Here is a 23,429-nt window from a genome sequence, read left to right as displayed (position 1 = left end):
CATCCGGTACTTTCATGTCCCTTGTAATGCAAAATCCCCGTATACTTTATTTTTAGCTGTAACCAGAGGGGGCGTTTCAAAGAAGAAATCTCATTCATAGCATTGAATGAACAACGTTTGAATTACCTAGCTTGAGGTATTTAATTATGAATATTAAATTATTTCAGTAAAGGTGCTGCATAAATACCGGTATCTTGGAACAGTATGTATACGTAGGACTCCAAAGTGCGGCGGAACTCTGAAGTGCCAAACCCCGATGATGTGACACGCCAAAGTTCGATGGTTTGCATGCAGTCACAATAATGTGCTAGTCTATCGTCTATCCTATTATGAGTGAGACTTTTTTTTTTTCATTACTTGTCTTGCGCAAGTAAGCTCATCTGGCTTTTACATGACAACCAAACTTTGTCGTGCATGACCATCGGATTTTGGAGTCTTACATACACTAGTTTAAATATTCCAGGGAAGTTGTAGCATAATGTCCGAGAGTACAATAATGAAATTATGAAATGCTCGAAATCTCTAAAAGCGGACAAAAATATGTCCCCTTGATTTTTACCGACATCTTAAGACATTTTAATTTTAATCATTCAAAACGTTTTCAAAGTAAAACTACACTTCAATGTTTCAGTGGTTAAAATAATATTTCACTTTCTTTTTTTTCAAGTTTAGCAAGTGATTTATTTGTAATTTTACTAATCTATTTACAATGTACAAGCACAAATACATTATAAAAAATAAATAAGGTAGGCAATAGGAAGGCAGTATTTTGTCCCAGTTCTCTTTAATCTTTGCTGCAAATCCAAGGTGGAACATTATTGACTGACCGCCTTTCTGCCTTTCAAGCATTTAATTAACAAATACGATCGGGATCGGCTTTTTTATTTTGAGGTCTGCAGAAAAAAATATATATTTCAGAAAAAATAAGTTTGTTATGTATATGTTAATTTTTTAAAATTGAAAAAATCTGAAAATGGATTAGGCTCATTCTTGGCCAAAAATATATTTTTTGTATAGATTTAGATGTCACTGAAGACATGTTAGGAACGCAACATATCAACTTCCGGTTGACAACGGCGTAAACTTGACAACGCTTGTGAAGAGAGAGTGACACAGAAACATCTTGGAATTGTTGTTGTTCTCAAAGAAAGAAGATGTACAAATTAGATTTACCTGTAGATTATAAAGAAGCCGCGGCTATTGAGCGCCGCCGGCGGATGGAGGAGGAGAGAAAATCGAGAATTTTCAATGCAAAATGTAGAACAATCGGGGTAAGATTTTCTCCTAGATTGTCTTTTCCAAATTCACACATTAGAAGTCATATTTTCCCACTTCACCCTTCAAACGTTTTACCATTTCAAATTCATGTTTAGCATTAGATATACGGTTTGCAGCTATGATATTTATATGTTTTTTTGGGAGTCTAATTGGGTTTACCAAAAGGATGGCGGGGATAAAATTTCAAATGTGTGTAGTATAGTCTTTTGTTGTCATTATTGTTACAAGTTTTATCTACAACATATGCTTTCTTACTTCTATAATAGTATTATACGTATGATAATTTTAATGTTTCATAATACAGTAAATATATATGAATTATATATGTCATTTAAATGAAATAATTATATATATGCTTTTGATAAATTCAGGTTGACATGCAAGCTTTAGGACAGCAGGTCACAGACAAGAAGCAGCAAGAAGATTATGAAAGGAAAAGGGAATTAGCATTTGGTATGTATAGATAGGCTTCTTCGAATATAATCAATGTTTAAACAAATCTATATGAATTGCTTTACATGATATTGATAATAATGAAATAAACGTATATGAAACATTTTTCTTCATTTAGCAAATGATGCTGTCAGAAATGATAAAATATCACAGCTGATAGAAAAACGTCAAGAAGCAGATATGAGAGAATTAAACAGAGCAATGAATGAATTCCGTATGATGCACCAACAGCCAGATAGTCGAAGGGAATTTGATTTGTACGACCCTGATTACCTCAAAAAGGACAAACCAGCCAGGGTCAGTGATGACGATCCAAGATGTGGAGTGTCAAGTTTACAGAAATTTGAAGGTATTCATTTTATTTATGCATGTTGTACTATTTATAAACAAAGCTTAAACAAATTTTCAAATAGATTATGGATAAAACTTAACTAGTTTAGAAGTAAAGAAAAAAAAATAAACACATAATAAGATATTTGAGTTTTTTTGGTTAATGAATATGCATAAATAAATATTTAGTTGAAAGAAATCTTTTATTTATCATGATAATGGTGAAAATGCATTTACAGTAGATATATCTCCACAAAAATGTTTATAGAAGTGTAAAGAATTATATATGCACATAAGTTAGTAATAAGATCATTTAACAATCAAATATCAAATCGCAGGTGAAGACCTCAACAGCAAGGCCAGAAGGAAGTACCAACAGGAACAGCTGAGAGAGTGGTCCACGGAGCAGAAGGAGGAGAGAGACCAGGCCGAGAGGAACCAGAAAACGGCCGACCGGCTGTACGAGCTAAAGATGAAGGAACTAGATCAAAGGGCCATGGAACTAGCCAATGCTGAGGAGGACTGCAGGAGGGCAATCAACATGGCCACAAAAGATTACAACAATGCACTGGTATGAAAAACTTTAGATATAGAAGTTTTAAAAGATTTTCTGGGTACTTCTAAAGAACCACCTGAAACCATATACCAATTTAGATGTAGAGTACCTAAATAATACTCCGAAAGTAACTGCACTAATTTATAGGATGTCACTGTTTTGGAAATAATGTAATCAATTGGATGTGAAAACATTTATGATTGAGTCTGAAACAAGAGAATTTTATTTTCGAACAAACAGATGTTTAAATATTTTGGAAATAAAATTCAAATCCTATTGTGTGTTTTTCAGGCTAGAGAGAGAGATGAGAGGGAGCGATTAAAGAAACAACAGGAGCTGGATGATAACATGACAGAGATTGCCAATCACGTGTTTGGAGATGTCCTGACAGAGAACCCCGCCGTGGCTCAGAGTGCTTTTGGACCTCACAGGGTCATTCCAGACCGCTGGAAGGGCATGACCCCTGCCCAGATCGAAGATGTCAGACGGCAGCAGGAACTTCAGAGACAAGAAAAAGAGGTCAGAAATCTATTTAATTTTGTCATAGTTTTTCAAATTTGACACTCTTGTACAAGTTTTATTGACCAGAGATATCAAACATGTCCCAACGTTTTTAACCTGCCCCTCTCCTCATTCTAAATCTGTGTACAAAGTTTTGCAACTGAATTAAAAGAAATTGGTACAATACTAAGGAAATGCATAGAAAATATAAATTTTATTCATACACATTCATTTTATTGAAATGTTGAATGTAGAAATACCATTTGATTGGCTCTGCATATTATGTAAATTTGCACCACCAATAACCTCTAATATTTTATTGCTTCAGAGGGCAGACCAGGAGGAGAAACTAAGGCAAGCAGAATGGGAACGTCAGCAGAACGCGAACGCCAGGGCCGGGCTCCTTCTGGAGCGTGAGATGGAGCGTAAACGTCGTGAGCTGGAGAGACAACAAGCCGAAGAAAACCGTCGCCTGGCCAAGGAACAGAAAGGACACTTAGAATTCCTGGACAAAGAAGTCTATACAAATCCCCCCACTGCATCTTACTTTATGCAATTCAACACCAGCACTCGATAAAAGTGTGACTTTATTATGGAATGGGGAAATGGGTGGGGCCTTGTTTTTTTTTTTATGGAATCCAGTTGTTGAGAATATGAAGCATATATATTGGAGTTTGTTATGAGAGAGAATGTTTTATGTACCCTATCATGAGTTTAGTTGAATTTATTTACAGTTTTAACCTGTGAAATGTCATTTCCTGATATAAAATCAAACAAATGTGTATTTTTAAAAAAATATTCTCTTTGATAAAATGTTTTTTGACATATGTAAAGTAATATGTAAAGTAATATGGTTAAGAAAAATCCTTATAATATTATTTTAAATATATAAAGTTTCATGTAGTATACATGTACATGTACAAGAACGGACCCCTAGTGTGAAATAGTCATGAATTGTTAGAAACCATGATTTGATTTTGTAAAAAATGGGCTTTAAAGTTGAACCCATTAAAACTTACTGTATTGTTTGTCAAAGCTTCATATGTGAGAGACCATACAGTTGTATTCTTCACATGATTTCATTGGATATGTTTATCATTTCACCTGAGAATAATTTTCCTACAGATAAAGTGCTTTATACTGTATAATATTTAGATTTTCCTTCATATCTCAGATGGTACAATTTGTAGATAGGAAATCCTCACATATGTCTAGAGATGTAGGCAGACACATGCGTTTGAGTCAAGCTTCTGTGTTTTTAAAGCTTGTGAATGTTTATATGTCATGAAAAGAAAATTTCTGTGATACACTTACATGTACAGAACAAATAAATAAACTTGTAAACCTCTCAAAACTGTCAGTTTATTTTGCTTGATGTAATGAATTTGTAATATACATGCATTTCTCAATGAAAATAAGGATGAAAACTAAATTTTATTATTTGGTAAAGTGTTTCTAAGTTTTCAAGATGATGAATTTACATTTAATTACAATAAATTACATTTTTACAATAAATTCAGACGCAGTGAAATACATGCAGTTATATATTAAAAATTTTGAAGTATGAAGAGAAATTTTACATTTGGCTTTTAAATATTTAATAAAAATAAAGCAATCTTATATCATTAGCGCAATATTTAGCATAAATATTTTTATCCTAAAGGTCATATCTGGGGTTTTTTTTTTAATGAAATGCTGTTAACGTTATTTTCCCTTGCCAATTTTGACTAGTTCACGCAATCCTAACAGTAAAATGACCGACTTACTGAAATCATGCAGGAATAAATCAGCAATTTTTAAAATAATGTACAAACCTCTTTATAAAATCTTTATAAATTGTGTTTTATATGCATTCTACTATCTGAAATGTTCGACTTCTCTGTTAGAATTATGTCAATACTCTTCTCCATTAGAAATGTCAATACATAGTTATTGCCCTTTAAAGCATTCTGTTTCAGTGTTTTTAGCTCTATACAATGCATATTACATACCTGTATTTGGATGATTTTCTGCAACTCCTTTTTTCAGATGAAGACTTATGCATTGGATTGTCATTACCGGGTAGACAATTACTGATATCTTGACAAACGAACAAGAAGGAAACTTAAGGTGTACTTTTAAGTTATCTTAATTCAAAATAGCAAGTATAATTTCCAATTAGACACGTTATTACCAAAAAAAAAAACAAAACTATTAACAAACAAACTATTTTTTAGCCACAATCTTCATTTTCATTTCCCAAAAGCATTGATTCCTCCCCCCCCCCCCCCCCCCCCCCCCGAGAAAAATATAATTATCAGTGTTAGTAAAGTAGAAGATAAATATATTATTTGAGTTGTCTCCCATTCTTGGCATGCTTTACAGCCAGCACATCTTTGCTGAGAGAGAGAGAGAGAGAGAGAGAGAGAGAGAGAGAGAGAGAGAGAGAGAGAGAGAGAGAAATTATAATATATTGTATCATTAACTGCACACAAACTTGTATTTAGAAAATAATTGAAAAAATAAATCAGATACGACTTTTCATTATTTGGTCACAGAGAGATATAAATGGTTGTAACTGACACTTACGATTTCATTGAAGTTTGGTTATGAGAAAATTATGCTGTTATGTATCACATACAACCTTTCAATTTTCTTCATAATTATTTTAAGAGTTTTTATTTTTTCTGTTCATACATACGCATGTATACATAAAGTTTTTTTTTTTTAATTCACTGCATTTTAACGAAATTTAGCTACAATGTATAATGCCTCTGTAGACATGATAATATTTTTCTTCTTGTGTCATTGTTTCCAGAGGCATGTTAATATTTTCCCATGCAACAAGCTTAAGCATGTTTCCTTAATTGTTTAACTCATACGCCTTTTCGATCGATAGGTGCTTTCTAGATATTTTTTGCTTCTTTTCCTGATATAGTGAGACTGAATTCTAGGGAAGGATTCAATATGCTTTCTAACAAAATTTATGTCTTCCTCTGAGATTCTATGAATTACAGATTTTTTTCCTTTTTGTCCACTGCCCACGCACCGCACTCAATCACTTTTGCTCAATTAACGTATATAACACTCTTCCACCTTATATTGAGGTTGTCCAAGAAAAATGCTTTGCATAGCCTTTGTCTTTCATCATTATTTTCAAAAAATATTGATAGGTATATTGCCTTCTTGATTCTTTTACTGTTGTGTGTTTAGACCCCCCCCCCCCCCCCATTTTTTTTTACATATTGCCTGATGAAATATCATTGCATACCATAGCATTAACTCAAACACAACACTGTCTAAACATTTTCTGCTGTCAGATCAACTTTGAAAGCAATTGAATCTGCATCTGCATTCTGTTTCGAGTACGCTTCGTCATCATTTAACATTCTACCCTAGCAGGAAGTAGTAATCTCCTGCGTCTCTCTCTCTCTCTCTCTCTCTCTCTCTCTCTCTCTCTCTCTCTCTCTCTCTCTCTCTTATATTTTGTTTCCACAATTCAGGATTTTGCAGTGAATGTCGAGATCTAGTTGTTTCCTCTAACTCACTCACTGATTTAGTATTATTGCCAGTTTCATTTTCGGTACCAGATCCAGTGTCAACCAAGCTGTCTTTTGACGTCATGTGCTGGTTCACCCAAATTTTTCTAATCGCCAGATTCAATTTCTTTCAGTGGTGCCATTTCACGCCATGTTTTTTGATCGGATGTTCACGTACTTTTTTGTTTAAAACTATTTCCATGTGTTTCAAAAGATACATCCAGTTGAAGTCATTTAACAGGTGGCAAACCCAAACATTGTATATATATAAGGGTGTACGTCTCTTTCATCAATAGCAATGGTTATAATCTTTGATCGTCTTCTTGTAGTAATAGTAATTCTTTCTCGACAGAACTTAAAATTTCTTTCCTCGAGACGCAAAATTCATAAGCCTTTTCTGAAGTGCATTTACATGTATTCGAAATATGTAAGGTCGTCAGTATAATTTTTATTCAATGTAGGGTTTGTTTCTGTGTCGAAGTTGAATAAATTTATAATACTAGTATTTCTCGTTAATACTTATAGTTATATGCGCTATCTTGAAGTCTGCCATGTAAAAATAAACACAAGTTCATTGAAATACGGTATATTCAATATTATGTTTTATATATGTTATATTAGGAAGAATTTTATTCACCTTAGCCGAAAACTGGCCCATTACCGGTAAATAGAATGCGGTTCCATGGAATTGATTTCGGCCATTCCAAGCAGTTTAGATCGAGTTTTGTAAGAAAACAAAACATAAAAATCAATGCTATGGTAACATTCCTTTTTATTAGGAAATTGCATTATTTTCATGAATATTGTACATGTACAAATGGAAAAGTGTTTTACCTAACATTTAAGGCATTTTCTAAATACAACGATTTACAAACTAATGTAAAAACAAACTGATAAATACATATATACAAACTAATACTGCGGTGGTAAGAATGTCATTTTCTAAGAAATTTCAACATATATATCTCAGAAACATTTCATTGTTACAACGATAAAATTATCACTGACGTTTTGTTTTATCCAAAGCAGTCATAGCAAATTTATTTTGTTTGATCTTTTAAAAAATTTTAGGACAAGCTGCCGCAAAAGGGCTTGTTTTGCGCATGCGCCGACTAAGACAATAAGACAGGTTGTGCGAAGACATCTATAATTAACGAGTTGCATTCTGTTTATACTTTACCACAATTTGAAAACTAAATATGCTTGAATATTCGCTTTCTTACAAAAACTCAAATAAATAAACACACAGCTGTGCGTTAACAAGTAAACAAATATTTCAATATTAATAAATATTATATAATAAATAATTGATAAGTTAAGTTCGAGGAGCATTACATAGTCCTATGACTGAATGTGTGGCACCAAGGCTGTATTTTCCAACTGGAATAAAAAATACATAACGAATATTCAACATACAATAGTATTTTAAACGCATCCCCATTACTTTGTTTTACTTTCAAAATAAAAATTGAAAAAGTTGCACTTAAAGAAATTTAATTGTTAAGAGGTGAGTTTTTTCTTATCATTATCAATTTATTATTGCACGTTTAGAGTTAGAAATACGTTCATTTATTTACAAAATGCAATTTTAGGAAAACTAATCGAATATCACTGCTGAATCAGACCAAATGATCACGTGACTCACATCACGTCCTTGGGGCGTTTCCAATCCCTAGAACTGTTTTATAAGAACCCATTCCGTATTTCCCGACTAAAAGAAAACAGCAGATTAGAGAAGCAGCAGTGGTTAAAGCACAGACGCATGAATGAAAACACTTTCTTAATTCCTCACTCAGAAGTGTGTAGTTGTATTATGTAAGAAGAAATTTTAATAGTTTTATGTTGATTTTAATGAAAACACTATGTAGTTTATCAATACACGTTCTGAGATGAGGAAAGTGTTTTCAAATAGGCAACATAAAAAATGGGTCAACTCAAGTTCCCTTTGCATTTGTATGATCATAAGTACTAGATTTTTATTTTTGGATTGCATTTAAAATGTATACAATAATCTGGGTTTTTTTAAAAATCAATACAGAAATGTACAATTAATTTGAGTAATCTTAGATCTTAAGTTGACCCAATTCATTATCAGAAGCTTTCTGAAACAGTAGCATACTCTTGAGTACACACAAATGCTTAGCATTAAATTTCCGGTTAACATGAAATCACTTCAAGTATAGTTTTAGGTATACCCTTGCAAGTTAATAATAGTTATCATACTTAATAACAAAGTTAAGCTATAAGCTCCGTTTTGCAGTCAAACTGTTTATCAAAATACATGTACATGTATTAATTGAAAATGAAACAAGTTATTTTTTTACCGTAGTTAAACATAGAAATCTTAAACAGCATCCGTCTAACACATAGATAAACACTACTTCCGGTTTAAATATGACATACTTCCGGACCAAATACTTACAATTGGTAGGCTTAGGGCGTTCTATCAGCCAGTACCGGAAGCCATCTTTAGCCCGCTCAGAGAACACATTTCTATAATGGGATTTGTTATAAGTGCTCTTGGGACGGCCGCTGGAGTAGGCGCCAGGCATTGAGCCACGTAGACCATCTACAACCAATTCATCAAAAGTTTTCTCTTTATAAGGAATCATTCTACCCTGTGAGAAACTTACAACCCTGGCCCTTTGTTGAGCGCGTTGCGCTGCAAAACATGAAATGTGCCATGATTTTACTGCTCCAAAGTCCGGATGCTGCAAGTTTTAAAAAAACCAGAACACTCTCTAGCAATAAGCTTTTTGGGGTTAGATGCATATTGAATTAATCAGACCCACAGTTTTTAAGTTTAATAAAAGTAGCATCGTTCCGTATATGGAAAAGAAACATTTAAGTAAGTCGATGAGACCAAAATCTTTCGATTAGGGGATAAAGGAGGATAATTTGATAAAACTAACATACCAAATTGATTTTAAAACTTACAACGAAATCCGGACAAAGATGTTAATAGCAGAACAGCAAAATCATGAGCACGGTCCATTGTGTAGCGCATATATAACCTTCACCCGTTAACATTTCCTGATTACACATTTATCACAAATATATACAATTAAAGTCATTATGTACACACGTGAATTAGTTCAACCAGTGAGCAGCATGTATATACGGGTATAGCCAGAACCAGGGATCCAGGATTGGTTTCTTTATGGGAATGATTCAACAACAGCTACCTTACTATAGCATGAACCTCTACTGAAAGCGTCTAATTCAAAGAGATAAAACATAACCAATATATCATTAAACTCCTAAATACTAGTACGTGAACATCTGTAAAAGAAACTTATTCTTTTTATAAGAGTTGAAATTTCATATCTAAATCGATCGATGTAATTGCAACTGATTTATACCTGAAAGCGACTAATTCATGCTACGCGAATCGAGGCTTAACTTATAATAATATATTAGAAAGCTTTGCAATTGGTTCCACCACCAAGTTATAAATGACAACAAAATTAGCAGTCTAATTAACAAATGCTCTGCACTTGTACTAATATACTGATTGCAAAGAAGCAATAACTGTGCCAGGATGGAATAAAGAGACTTGACTTCGTTACATTATTGATAAGAAATAAGCCATGTATACGTGAAGAAGATAAATCGAATCGTGGCAACGTGCTTTTTATCGCTGCTTACTATGCAAAGTGCAGGGCGATGTCTTATCTACTGAATTATTATGCTTTCATACTCACGCTCCGAATATTCAATGTATATTACCTGACTGCAAAAGAAAAAAGAGAAAAGGTTAGTAAGTCATCATCATCATCATCATCATCATCATCATCATTATCATCATCATCACTAACAGAGCAACAACGAAATGAAATAATCAACAACCACTAATTTACTTTTAGAATGATATTTCACACTGATATAAAAACCCAAACGTTGCAACTTAAACAGGTAAATGCAATAACGGTAGCAACCTTAATCACAAACGAATAACACTCAATTCAGCAAGTGCAATATCTTAAAAATGTACAACCAAACCAATATTCACATCAATAATAGCAAAACCCTCAAAAGCAACAACATCGACAACGATGATAACATTTTAACAAGACCTTGGAATTTCAGTAGGGTGTAGCCATCTATTCCTTGCGTCAAAACAATATAAAACTGAGGCGGTTTCAAGCGAAATAAAAAAAAAACATGCATCGATTGCGTATAGACTTAGCTCAAAAGCCAGACAAATCTTGTTGATTTCAACAAGCAATGGCTGAGTGGCCAGCAATGAAATAGACAGGCCTACGTCACAATGCTGTTTGACACAACTACCCAAAGTCCAAGCTCTTGTTAAAATAGTTCTAACTACACAAGTAGAAAAATTAACAACTACTGCAACAATGATATCAACAGTCTAAACAAAATACAATTGTTATATCAGTATTTAAACAACAATCATTTTAAGTAATAATTACATACATAGCTAGAATACTAACAACATAACCACAAGTAAAACAACGATATGCCTTTAAGAGGGCTCGATGGTCGTGGCCGATATTAAACTGTATTGACCTCCTTTAAAAGAAGAGCTCCATATAAACATATAGAAATGTACTTAAATTTCAAAGGTGAAATATATGGATTTTTTTCTTTTCTACATTATTTTTTATAGCTTAAAAATTCATATCTCAAAGTTTAAGAAAGATCTGATGGTTAATTTGTTGACAACCCAGCCTCCTTAACAATAACTTTACGAACAACCAACAGCCTTCTCAATCACGACCATCAACTATAATAAAAGCAATGAGTACAACAACGATAACAACAACAACAACAACAACAACAACAACAACAACAACAACAACGAGACAGTAATTAACAACAACAGAAAATAAAACTGCTTTAGGTCTGCCTGCAGTTGATCTTACATCGGTTATTAGTTCCCGACTTGGCTGTATATGTTATGTATATTGTTTTTATTGTTTCAAATATTTGAGTTTTAACTCTCTAATATACCTAATAGATGTTTTTGATCGGACATGCAATTGACGTTGCTTTATATATCCATGATTGCGAAAAGAAAACCAAGAACAAAACAATATTGACCCTGCCGGGAACCAATCAAAAAACCACTAAAAACATTGTTGCAAAGTAAACGCGGCATTTCATTTTCTTCTCTTGAAAGGTTCGTTTAATTTCAATAAGACATTGTATTTTCTGCTGGCTGTGTATATATATTTTTAGCATGTATATATAGCATACCAACCATGTCCCTACGGACAACAAAAGACTGTTACAATGCATTGACAGTGTGACTGCACGTCAAATTTATGACGGTATGAAGTTTCCACATTGGGGTTGTGTATTCCTTAGTTCACCCCCTACAATGCTGTTACTAGAGTCGATGAGGTGAACAATTGTTTAAAAGAAATTTAAATCCTCCAATAATCTTTATTTTTAATCTTGTTGTAAGGAAACAAATTTTGGCTGATCCCTAATGATAGCTAAGGAGATTATGGCGGTTTTATATGTATCTAGGTCACACTCATGAGACAATTCTGTTAACTCAGTGATTGAGGATCATTGACAGTTTGCTTGGCTCGACACCTTTTCGATTTATGAAATCTGAGAGAGAGAGAGAGAGAGAGAGAGAGAGAGAGAGAGAGAGAGAGAGAGAGAGAGAGAGAGAGAGAGAGAGATTTACTGTATAATTATACTTCTAATATATTTGAAGTTCAACTTACTTTATTTAGCAAACCCGTTAATTCGTTCTTAAAATGTTTTAATTTGTCTCGTGTTAAGCGATCGAATTTCTTTTAATTTATATTGCCATGCACTTCAAAATTTCTTTTCAACCAATTTTTGTCCAAAACCTTTGAATGCTATTTGTAAACCTCTGAATATGCTTTTACAAAGAATATCTCCATAGTTGATAAGTGCGAGAAAGAATGGCGGCAGATAATGTGATCCATGGGTAAATATTTGATATTGTCGTCTGGTGGGTGAAGCAACCGATAAACTGCCACATTTGTCACAGAATGTCAGCAGATTTCGAAAGCTCAATCTCTTTCAGAAATCTAATTGCACTTTCATTGTAAAAATTTTCAAACAATTTAAAAGGACCTTTTACGTTTTTTTCACCGCCAATACAAATAATCCACAAGGAAATGGCCCACACGAATAAAAGCAAATAACGGCAAATCTTTTGAGTGTTGACAGTTATTCTTGAGTAAATTAGCCTTAGATAGGATTCTATTCAGACATTTCGATAATTCATTCATTAAAACACCACCTGCTACGAATTAGGTTAAATCTTCCCCTACCTGCCGACCCAAAAAATCTAGGGTAACATTTTAATCAAAAATACCCGTCTCTGCAATATAAAAATTCACAGTCTATTCTTCGGACAATTACTCGATTATTTTTGTCGGCGCAATCAATTCATAAAACGTTCAAAAGTTATCATGATTTCATCAGATGAGATGCATTTTAAAATACATGGTTAGATTATCTCTACTCACTGCAGACATCACAGTACTCAATCATAGACTGACTTTATGTCGAGAGGAAAGAAAGAAGAATTTAACAGAGAAGCTTAAGGAGGCTGCTGCATGGTCAACAAATTAGCCACCAGATCTTCTTTAAAATTTTAGATATGAAGTCTTTAGCTATAAACTATTACTTAGTAAGGAAAAAGTCCTTATGTTTTATACATTTCAAATTTGGGCATTGTCCTATAGTCTTATATAGAGCTCTCCTTTTAAAGGAGATCAGTAAATCTAATATGACCACGATCATCGAACACTCTTAATGGCTATTATGCCATCTTAGAGAATTGGTATCTTGTGACTGCAGATTCAATTCACTATTTCTGACCTTAAGTTTACTAGAAACAGTCAGAATGATTGCATAATACCACAGGGAAGATTAAATGATGACCTAGATGACTACAACAGAACGATATTCCTATAGCTACTACAACAAACATTGTATGCCCAACTATGATGGAGATTGCAACTATGGAAGGAAAAGAGACACGGAGGCCAATGTTTTTTGTTGTGGAGGAAAGGTATGAACGAATGAATAAATGAACACACCATACCATAGATACATAGAACACTTGTACATACACCTTATTGATTACAGCAAACATTCATAAAGGACAAGACCTTAGTTACCATCATAATGCTGCAATGAGGTTTTATAACAATAACTGCATTTACGTAGTACATCGATGTACTTAAACGATAAACATGCAACACAGGAACATTTAGGGCCAAAACCCATTTGTAACAAATTATAGGCATTAACTGAGGGCCCTAACGATATTTTTTCAAGAGGACCTAATTTTCGTCGAAAATGTTTGTTAAAAAGAAGCAGATTCTATCTTAGGTAAGCTTTGTGAGAGGACCTACCTGTTGTCTGTATTTGGCCCAGTGGTCTGTGTTCCCCTGCACGTGTCGGATAGGGTCGTATCGAGACCAAAAGGTCATCCTGGAAAAGGTCAAGGGAATGGAATATGAACGCATCTTTATTTATTCATATCATCATTTTAAAATAAATCAAATTAGATACGCGACTTACGTAGAAAATCTAGCACATATATATTCATAAAAATGTCTTATTTTTGTATATTTATACGTTTTAAAAATAAGACTTACTTGATATCGTTATTTTCTATTTTGTTTTACCTTATGTATAAAGAAACATCATCATCCAGAAAAATCTACACTTACTTTTCCTTTTTAGTGTGAATTTCTGGAAAATCGTTTTTTAATAGATCTACTCTCAAATCCAACATCCTCTTATATTCGTTCACACAAAGATGAATCAATGACGTCACAATAGATTAATCTCTTTGTGACGCCATCATATAAACAAACACATTTCCAGTCATCGAATAATGTAAGAAACGTAACAATTAACATTTACATTGTGAAAAATTCTGGCATGGACCGAAAATTTTGTGTTTGTTTGTAACATCAAAAAAATAATCATGGAATTATTTTTAAAAAATTACATAAACATTTTTTTGAATGATATATTATTAAAAAGTATTTCAGGAGCAATTTCATTTATGATAAAAAATAAAGTTATAATACGAGTAATAATATTAATGTTAAACAACACAATATTACATACCCCGTTCATAGCATATATTGCACAATTGTTATCCCACTAGTGAAACTTTCACTTTTTATTCAATGGATGAATTTCAGAGCAAGCTCATTATACAAAACTTGTGAACACTTTTATACTTCCATCATCCATTCACCAATTATCGTTAGGTTACCAAGGTAAAACATCAAGCTTCCAAAAAGCACTTACTTTTTCATTTGTTCATCCGTTAATCCACTTTTATTCATTTTCCACTTATTTAATTTTTATCACGGAAAAATTAAAATGGGTAACAAATAACTAAGGACAATTTACAAAACACAGAAAAAATCCTTTTACACAGACAAGCTCATTAATGTTGTCTAGCCATTTACAACCATATAAAGCAGTGGAATCGGAAAATGTTTTTCAATAGTCACTGCATGGGGGAGGTTCGCCCATTTGTTCTTATCAAGCACTGGGGACCTAAGGGGCCTCTGGTTTAAATGATTTGAAATTCGATGACAACAGACCCCGCGGGCTATATTATTTTAAAGATCTTGTTTCATTTATTCACTTAATCTGTTGATCCAAGGTTTGCTTAATGAAATTCAATTTAATTTCATACAAGTTCAAAATTTTTTTGTTGGTGAATGCATTGAACGCGTTTTTATTTTACAAATACGACGTTTTTCATGAAGCACCGCGACATGATAATTAACGAACCCCTTCTTCCCCTCTTAAAATTCAAGGTCTCTATGTAATGCCTTTCAGTGGTTATTCAATTATGAAACAGAGATACTAGATTAAATTTTATCATAAAATCAAAAGATATTACGATCAGAACGCCTACTGCTTCTTGTCTAAAAAAAAAATAACGATCGAACGTCATTAATTAAACTGTGTTGAGCCCCAAATTTGTCCTGGATATGTAAATATATATTGTTTCGTTGCACTGTTCACAATTGGATATGTAAGCATACATTGAATTGCTGATATATTCTTCAGTCGACAATCGATATCTTGTTGGTAGACGCGAAAAAACAAAACATTGAGCTATTCGATACCTCTAAGGCATCCATCCGGGAACAATTGATATCGGGCTCGGTATCTTTAATCTTACACGTCTTATGATCTTGTCAGAATTGATAAATATGATTTTTAAATCACACAGACAAAGGGAAAAATGCATTGATCAGGCTTGCGGAGAGGAAAAGTTGCTTTCGTTATTGTCTGCAGATATTGATCTTAAAAAAATAATTTCAATTAATCAGATATATAACATTACGAAAAAAAGATACCATATATAATTCATATACTAATATCGATGTAGATATTATAATAGTTTGAAAAGTTCGAGTTGTTTTATTCTTTTTACAAATTTAATTACAAAAGAAATTCACTTCAAAATCAAAATCAATGTTTTGGTCCGTTTTTTTTTTTAAATAAAAAAAGTTAAATCCATACATTTAACGCGATATCTGCTTGATTATATACATTAAGTACTTAAGACAGGATTGGGAACCGATTTAAACTTCATGTTAAGTGTCCATTTCTGTCCATTTTCTAATCAATAGTACATCACTTTAATGCATACACTTACTTTTCAGAAAGATTTGTTTTCCTTCGATTCAGAGAATGAATTTCCCTTCTCACCGCTTTACACACTTATCACTACCCCACTTCACTTCTAAGTGGACTTAATTCTCAGTAACAATACCCTGACCAGGTACACGTATAATCCGGTCAAAGATATCGGATTAAACTAATTTGACTCCTAATTCTAAAATGACCAAACTTTTGATTGTATGCCTATAATAATGTTTTAATACACATGTACATACATTATTTCCAATTAATTTTAAAAGTTTGTATCAGTATGACCCCTCCCCAATAATTAACTAGAATTCTGAAATCATATTTAAAATTTCAACCATCATGTATTAATATTTAATGCGTGCGCATGTGTATTCGTAGATGTGAAAAAGTGAGCAGTGTGAACACATTTGACGTTTGAATGATCGGTGAAAATCGAATTGTGTAGTGTAGTATAAACAAAATAAACCACAAAGGACTACGTGTGTACTTGATATAAGACAATTTTGGCCGAAATAATATTTTTTTTTAAAAAAATTATTGTTTGGGAGTATTGTTATTTGTTGAAAAGCTGTCTCATTAAATAACACTTGCGATTTGTAATTGCCTATAGAAAGAATGCTTTTTCACGATTCAGTCTTTATGATAAGCAAATATTGAAACAAAATTTTAAATTTCCGATGACCAAAAAAAAAAAAAAATGAGAGCTTCATAAATTATCTTTCTAAATTGATAATAAATTGTATTTTAATCAAATAAAAGGTCATGGATGAACTTCATAATTAAACTTAAACAAAGCAAATCCATATAAAAAGTAAAAGTTAAGCTCTTTCCAAATAGTCCTTTGTAAGTGATGACTTTTCCCCTGCGTGTTTTATACAACATTTCAAGATATATAAGTTAGTGGCAAACAAATTGATATCACATCTACCAAGCAGATACGAGGTGGTGATAGCTGCTATTTAATGTGAGTACAACAAATTGTCACGTGACTGCGACAGACAAAATCATTTCAACTCCCAATATTTGGTGCACATGCGCGCATCTCAATATAATGAAAGCGCTCGATCTAAAATCGCTTCGCTAGCTTAGATCTAATGGGAACGACCTAAATGATGTTATCAATAAATATTATACGTAATTTCTTCATCATTTTCTTCTTTTTTTTGGTAGATGATACCGCAGTCCAAATTGAAGAAAAAAAAGGGAAAATTTTAATACAGAGACCATTTTGAATAGTATTTAATAACAAAATCAGAAATATGAATTTAAAGGATAGGCCTAAGACATTGCAAAACATTAACATCCTCTACCCCACAAAACGATCATTTTGGACACCACTGATGCATGTAGCAAATATCATACATAATATTTCAGAGAATGGAATTGATTTTGTGCGTTGTATATATATTATCTGCCGTATATATAGATACACGTTGACAAATGAAGATCTACCTCTCGCCATCGCGAGATTTGGACATTCTTTCAATAATGGGCTCAAGATCTGGGGTCGGTGCGTATATTGACCTGAAGATACAAACAATGAATACAGAAACAAGACATGTCACAGTGGCTTGGTATCCAATGGCTGTAAACTAATGCTGATAGCGCATTTTCCGAACTTTTGCAATTGCACACTATGAAGATCATAGACCATTTTGTTCATAAATAATAAATTTCGACATTTTACATCGTAAAGCTTTTGATGAATACAGGCTGATATTGCGCTTATAAAATATGGTGCGCTTGCCTTTTAAAAGTGCCTAAAAATGCTCCGAATGCCTAATGAATTGTCAAGATTGGGTTTTGTGCGTACATGCAGGTATATAACTCAGTCTTGTGTGCCAAGGTCATACACAATTAATCAATTATAATTTAAAATGCTCAATCGTACAGACACATTGAACGCGACGCTTAAATGAGAAAATGCTTGTTGCATGAATTATATAGAGCCAAGGGTAAAAGTCTTTTAAAACCGTTTTAAAATGTTTAACTCCTGGGTTGAAAATTGAATTCATCACAATTGGTTTTAAATATTTGATCACCCAGACAAATTGTGTGGATATCGTTTTGATCATGTTTACATGCGAAGTGGGAATAATAGAATCGTTATGTCTTCATTTAACTGGGCCTATACTGAAAACATTTTAAAGTGGGTTACACTAATGCTATATGCATAAAGAAACGTCATTTTTTTTTCTTTTAAACTTTAATTTTCCACCAGGTTTAGTTTGGAGAGTAGTGAAAGCTTACTCAGATCAATGTCTTACATAGTAAATTATAAGTCACTTAACATAGTCTTGCAAATAGTTTCTATTCAAGTAACTCTTAATTAACTATTGACACTAAGCCGTAAAATTGTCTACAGTAAAAATCTGCAAGACCTTGACAATTGACAACTAACATCTTACAGAGGAAACAAAAATAAGAAATGTGTTACACTGAATGGGTATAAAAGGAAAGGAGGGAAGATGCACCCTGTCAATTTGTCTAATACAATACCCGCCTGTTTTTACATATTCAAGGGTGAGAAGTTTGGCGGGGGGGGGGGGCTCTAGAAAATAAACCCCACGTTCCAAATAAAAGAATTAGTCCGTACAGAGTGGTATTGTTGAGGTGTTATTTTCTTGCTCTTTTGTAATCCTTAAAGTCTTTATATAGAAGCAAAATCTATAAAATCAAACCATCCATTGAGCACGTTACGTAAGTTTTGTACTTGAATTGCATTTCACAAGAATCGTCACCAATGTACTGCGGTGAGACTGTCAACATTTTGAAAAGAGGCCGGATTATCTCAATAAATAGATAATCTTGGCAGGAAAATTTAGGCCATTCATTATACGTTTTAATCTATCGGTTAAAACACTGGATTAAAGATGTCTTCTTGACAGATCGTTAAAGGTGGGCGGGGAGGGGGGGGGGGGTACACGTTACAAACAAAATTTGCAGTCTGGCAACAGATTAAATTTAAATTCTTAAAATTCTTTTGGAAAAAATAAGCCCCATTATAAATGCAATCATTCTAATCGGATTCTCATGGAGTTTCTCTTGGAACCCCCCCCCCCCCAAAAAAAAAAACCAAAAAAAAAAACAACAACAACAGAAAACCCAAAAGCATTTACATCGATAGGATTGGGATCTTCTTATAAAACTTTGTCAAGATGTTTTATTGCAAGCTTAAGGCTCAAAAGATATTAATGTATTGTCGAAAATGGTTTGAAAGAAATAAAGCATGTAAATAGAAAACGAACATCATTTATAGTAAAAACCCAATTTCTTTCAAACGCCTATTACTGTCATACATTAACTGGCCTTTTAATGTCGGCTCGGGGCCTTCAAATTGAATCTTTCTTTCAACAGTGGGATAATAAGAAAGGATTTAGCGCGTCTTAATAGGGCTCAATAAAATGCAACAGAACATGTAATACGGTTATAAACTCTTATAATAAATTCTACTTATCGCAGAAAAGAGCTCTCTCAATGCAGGTGTTATCTTTTTAATTTCCAAACAAAATAAAACTCAGAACAGAAGAAAAAGTCTTCTAGTGAAGTCATAAGAGTTAATAAATCAAAAGGAAATGAAATTTCTATTTCTAAGAGACTTATAACGCAACTCTGGATAATAAATCAACTTTGTGAGAAATTAGAGCTCAATGCATGTAAAAAAAAAAACCACTTGTTTGCAAAAGTACACGATGAAAGGAAGTGACATATATTTTTGACCAACGCTGGGGGCTGGGGATGTGTATTGTAATTTTTTTTAATGTTATCTGTCTATTATTCTTCAAAAGACTAAAAGGTAGCCATACCAATGACGTCAGATGTCTAGTGTGATATGTCAATCAATTTGTAGAATCAATAACTACTGCACTTAAAAGAACATCCTTATCAATATTTAATATTGTTAAGCTTTTCGACGCTCTATATAGAACCTTTGTGCCTAAGAGTCTGTATAGCTTTACAGGTATTGTTATACCCAAGTGTTTCCCGTGTCAAAGCTAATGAATCTAAAGTTGTTGAAATGACCTGAAAGGACCATGTTTGCTTCAATATTTATAATATTGTTTGTTTAATATCATAAATATTAAAAGATAAAAAAAATTCGAAGACATTCTAAGGGCTTTAGAATTTTTCTACACGTCTGAAAGATCTTTCAAATAAAGATCTATTTAAACTCTCAGAAAAATATTCCGTTTTTAATATATTAATTATTATCAAAAAAAATTAATTTTAAATATTAAGACAAAAAAATTAATAAACTTACTCTGTAGTACGGGGTCGTTGACAAACTTCCATGTTGATAATTATCACACAGTCTAACTATCCTCTAAGGTGAGAGACGGGCGGGTGTAGTCTGATCGATAGCCAAACCGATTTAAAAAAAAGAGAAAGTAAAAGTCTTAGTGGCGAACACAACGAGCACAGGTATAAAAAAGGTCTGGAACCGAGGCATAGGAAACCTTAATGCCGGGTAAATCGGGTTCACGGTTGCCACGCGACAATGGTTCCGGCAATTGTTAATCGCCCTGCAACTTGCAGAAAGAAATATGCATTTGGTGCAAGGTGGGAACAAGTTGAGTTTTTTTTCAGATAAGAGATAGAAAGAAAAAACCCAACATGCAGTGGAACGTTGAATGGAATAAGTGCATCGACATTTTAGATGAAAGAAATTTTGTTTAGAATCCATAAAAGCAGGCAATATTAATTAAATAATATCCTTCAGTTGCGTCGAATTGAACAATTTTTTTATTGGTTGACATAACTTTGTCGCGGTGATGTTAAGAATGCACTCAATCGGTATGGCAATTTATTATCAGATCTTATATATATTTATGAAGGCGTTTATGAATACATACTTAATATGTACATGCTAGATTCCTAGCGGATTGCCAGACTCGTAATAAGATTAATAATCCCTTAGACCTATAAAGAACGATGGGTCTCGGTAATTCAATGTGTGTTTCAACTAGGGTTTATAGGATTTACATCTGATGAATTTAATGAAAATACCATTCAGTTAAATTCGTATATACTCCTTTTGTGAGGGTTAACATTACGCAAACTCGTTCTTAAATACACGAGAGGTAAATAAACATTTCAGGCCAGAAATTTTTCTCGAACATTATCTTTAAAAAGTTCAATCTTACGAAGAATAAAAATATGGACGTATAAATTCGGATAATCCCTTTCTAGTATTCTGTTTGTATGATAAGGATTCAAAGTGGACGTTCAGGTAAAAATATAAACTGATGTAGAAACCTTAAGCATTTCAGCTGCGGAGCCAACGAAGCATAGAAAATGGGGGGGGGGGGGCATGAGGTGGGGTGGGGTCTGGGTGGTTTCCACTTTATGATTCAATGCTTATGTTAGATGATTAATAATTTTTTTTTCGAAAATAAGATATAAAACTGTCATATGTGAATTATAGTAATCTAAACACATTTACTCATGAACTACATGTGGTTATGTGATAAGAAAATAGACGCTCGTTGAACGACCTTAATGTACATACTAGATATCACAAAGAGTGCACCATGATCGATACCTATAGCTATACTTCAATATATTGTTTTGTTATGGAATGAAGGGGAAAATATCAACATTTCTGTAAAGCGATACAATGCATATTTTATGCTTTAGATGCTCAGATACCATAAGAAAATAAGAATTATTAATCAATAGCATCAATGAAAAATTTCGAATATACAATCCTGACAGTTTTGTCACACTCCTATCGTGTAATTAATGTACACATGAATATCAAATTTATAATCATAGACAGCTCGAGAATATGGTTTATCTGAAATGATGCTTTTATATTGCCATTCTCGTTATTGTTTTCTTCTCACAATAGAACCTTTTTTTAGCCATATAAAGTGAGATTCAGAAAGCTACAAAGTTCAAGTGTACATAGAGTATATCTCACAAGACACATACCAGCTACAATCCTGAACGTAGATGGCAGTGTAAAAAATCCGATACGGATTTGTTTTTACATATTTTGATATGTAGTAGTTTTTCCGTAACATTGTTTTTGAAAAACATAAATAAACTTCAATATATGTACTGTACCCCCCACATTATGATATTCCGATTTGACACTCAATTCTTGCTTCAACGGGAAAGGCTTCTAACCTTATTCAAACACTTCTGAATTTTTAAAGATCCAGAACATCATAATGGAAAGCACGTGTTGTTTATGTGACACCATCAAGTGAAGATAAATGTGACACGTGCTTAAAAATGTTGTATCGGAAATTTAAATTAAGCCTACTAAATTAAGCCTACTAGTAATAATTTTTCTAAAAATTTTCATGATAGTCTTTTAAAATCAGGACAAGTTGAGTCGGTATCTTAGTCGTAATGGCGACTAAAAATATTGTATCTTTAATTACTATGAGAGCAAAAGGTCACAATGATCTTGGCGGAGCGAAAACTTTCACCCCCTCTCCCCCTTTTTTTTTTTTTTTTTTTTTTTTTTTTTTTTTTTTTTTTTTTTTTTTACCAAAAACAATCTAACTTTTAGCGAATACATAAGCATACAAGACGTGAATACTGAAAAATGAACTAACAACAGATGTTTGTAAACTATGGTGACATACTTCTGCACCGTGTGTGCAAGTAATTTTTCCATCAAAGGAGTCGGCATGCGAGATGAATATGTTGACATGCATGATAATTATGTCAACATGCAACATATTTATGTTGTCATGCAAAAACAAAATGCAATTAGATCAAATTATTTAAAGCATGTCTACATACAAGATAGTGTTGTCAACATGCAACATTATTATGTTGACTTGCAAGAAAATTCCAAAAATAAATCTCTCAAAAAACCTCAAATATACATGTATCGTCTATATGTGACTTCCACCATGCTAGATGCTAATTATTTATATCGATATGCTATTTGATATTTATTTCAAAATATATTTTGACTTGGAACCTTTTATGTCGACATGCAACTTATTTACGTTGACATGCGAGAAAAATACAATGTTGCCATACAATTAATATTTATGTCACCATGCAACTTATGATGTTGACATATGCGAGATAAATAGGTTGACATGCAACTTATTATAAAATAACTTGCACACAAAGGACAGAGGTATGCTACCATGATAGTAATTCAGCGATTT

The 23,429-nt window shown here is 32.9% G+C and overlaps 2 protein-coding genes across 2 annotated transcripts; one reads left to right on the top strand and one right to left on the bottom strand.

Moving 5' to 3' along the window:
- Positions 1 to 1,056: 1,056 nt before the first annotated feature.
- On the top strand, positions 1,057 to 4,472 carry LOC128159208 (RIB43A-like with coiled-coils protein 2). Its single transcript, XM_052822268.1, has 6 exons — positions 1,057 to 1,271; positions 1,650 to 1,731; positions 1,850 to 2,080; positions 2,400 to 2,632; positions 2,909 to 3,136; positions 3,447 to 4,472. The coding sequence occupies exons 1-6, from the start codon at positions 1,155 to 1,157 to the stop codon at positions 3,693 to 3,695; spliced, it is 1,140 nt and encodes a 379-aa protein (XP_052678228.1). The 5' UTR covers positions 1,057 to 1,154; the 3' UTR covers positions 3,696 to 4,472.
- A 2,919-nt stretch (positions 4,473 to 7,391) lies between these two features.
- On the bottom strand, positions 7,392 to 20,841 carry LOC128160200 (uncharacterized). The gene is made up of 5 exons (XM_052823485.1): positions 20,552 to 20,841; positions 17,743 to 17,814; positions 14,006 to 14,088; positions 9,059 to 9,298; positions 7,392 to 8,016 (listed from the first exon to the last, which is right to left on the bottom strand). Exons 1-5 carry the CDS (start codon positions 20,581 to 20,583, stop codon positions 7,952 to 7,954), a joined length of 492 nt encoding a protein of 163 aa, XP_052679445.1. The 5' UTR covers positions 20,584 to 20,841; the 3' UTR covers positions 7,392 to 7,951.
- Positions 20,842 to 23,429: the final 2,588 nt, after the last annotated feature.

The sequence above is a fragment of the Crassostrea angulata genome, chromosome 8, assembly GCF_025612915.1.
Source record: "Crassostrea angulata isolate pt1a10 chromosome 8, ASM2561291v2, whole genome shotgun sequence".
NCBI lineage: Eukaryota > Metazoa > Mollusca > Bivalvia > Ostreida > Ostreidae > Magallana > Magallana angulata.
Note: the sequence above shows the minus strand (reverse complement) of the source record. Positions and strands in the feature narration are given on the sequence as shown.